Raw genomic sequence first — 861 nt, 5'->3', positions numbered from 1 at the left:
TCATCATTCTGCTTCATTCTATCTCTATTCTCCCACTCTGCAGAATCTGTTAGTTCAATCTCTAACGTTCTGCTCTCTCTTTTTCTCATAGTAGCTTCATCTGGTCTGTTCCTGGGTCACAATCCACTGTCTCTACCTGCTAATCCTGCAGAGTCAGTAACAGGATGCAACCAGCTGGTTTTCCTCAGATAGAAACTTTTCACCTTTAATGTGACTGGATGATCTGACTGATCTGGATCTACAAAGAGACCTGAAATAAGGGGATGTAGATTGGAGCTGTAGAAATAAACTGAACTTTGAAAAGTCCGTCTTGTTTAACAGAACAATACTAAATGTACATACAAAGTTGTTTTTCACAGACTTTGGAAGAGGAGCTAATCTTTATGTTTGGTCAAACATAAAGATTAGTTGGATCCTATGGTCAGGGCCAACTGTATAATGAAGGCTGTGAACATAGACATGGTGTACAGTAATAAGATGTTTACCCCGCAATACTCCAGCAGCTTGAAGATTTCCCTCTCGTACACTGAATTAATGGCATACTGCTTCTCCAGCTCCGCCCAGTTCACGGCTCTACTCAGCACACCCTGGAGCCAAAGATACACAGACAGACCAAATGAACAGCTGGACCCAACAGAGACATTCCCAGAGGAAATCTGACATCAGGTCATTTAAACCGGCTTGATCTGTGCAGCCTAGAGAAATGCTCCGAGCAGACTGCCTGCTTCAGTCAATTGGTCCAGAGAAGAGAGCTGAAATAAACCATCAGGAACAGACATGAAGAGCGGATTTTTAAGACTTTTGTTTTTAATTTGACTGAGCTGTTTTGCTTCAACAGTAACTGCCTCAACAAGCAAATAC

At 42.2% G+C, this 861-nt stretch overlaps 1 protein-coding gene across 1 annotated transcript in view; it reads right to left on the bottom strand.

Moving 5' to 3' along the window:
• Window positions 1-861, bottom strand: part of abhd18 (abhydrolase domain containing 18) — an 18,393-nt gene that overhangs the window by 3,701 nt on the left and 13,831 nt on the right. Inside the window, exon 5 of the mRNA XM_015402209.1 lies at window positions 486-656. Coding sequence (XP_015257695.1) covers window positions 486-656 — 171 coding nt within the window. The remainder of the gene's footprint in view (window positions 1-485; window positions 657-861) is intronic.

Source organism: Cyprinodon variegatus, unplaced genomic scaffold, assembly GCF_000732505.1.
Source record: "Cyprinodon variegatus isolate N-32 unplaced genomic scaffold, C_variegatus-1.0 Scaffold1320, whole genome shotgun sequence".
In the NCBI taxonomy this organism is placed as follows: Eukaryota; Metazoa; Chordata; class Actinopteri; order Cyprinodontiformes; family Cyprinodontidae; genus Cyprinodon; species Cyprinodon variegatus.
The sequence above is the reverse complement of the archived record's forward strand: the minus strand, read 5'-3'. Positions and strand labels throughout refer to the sequence as shown.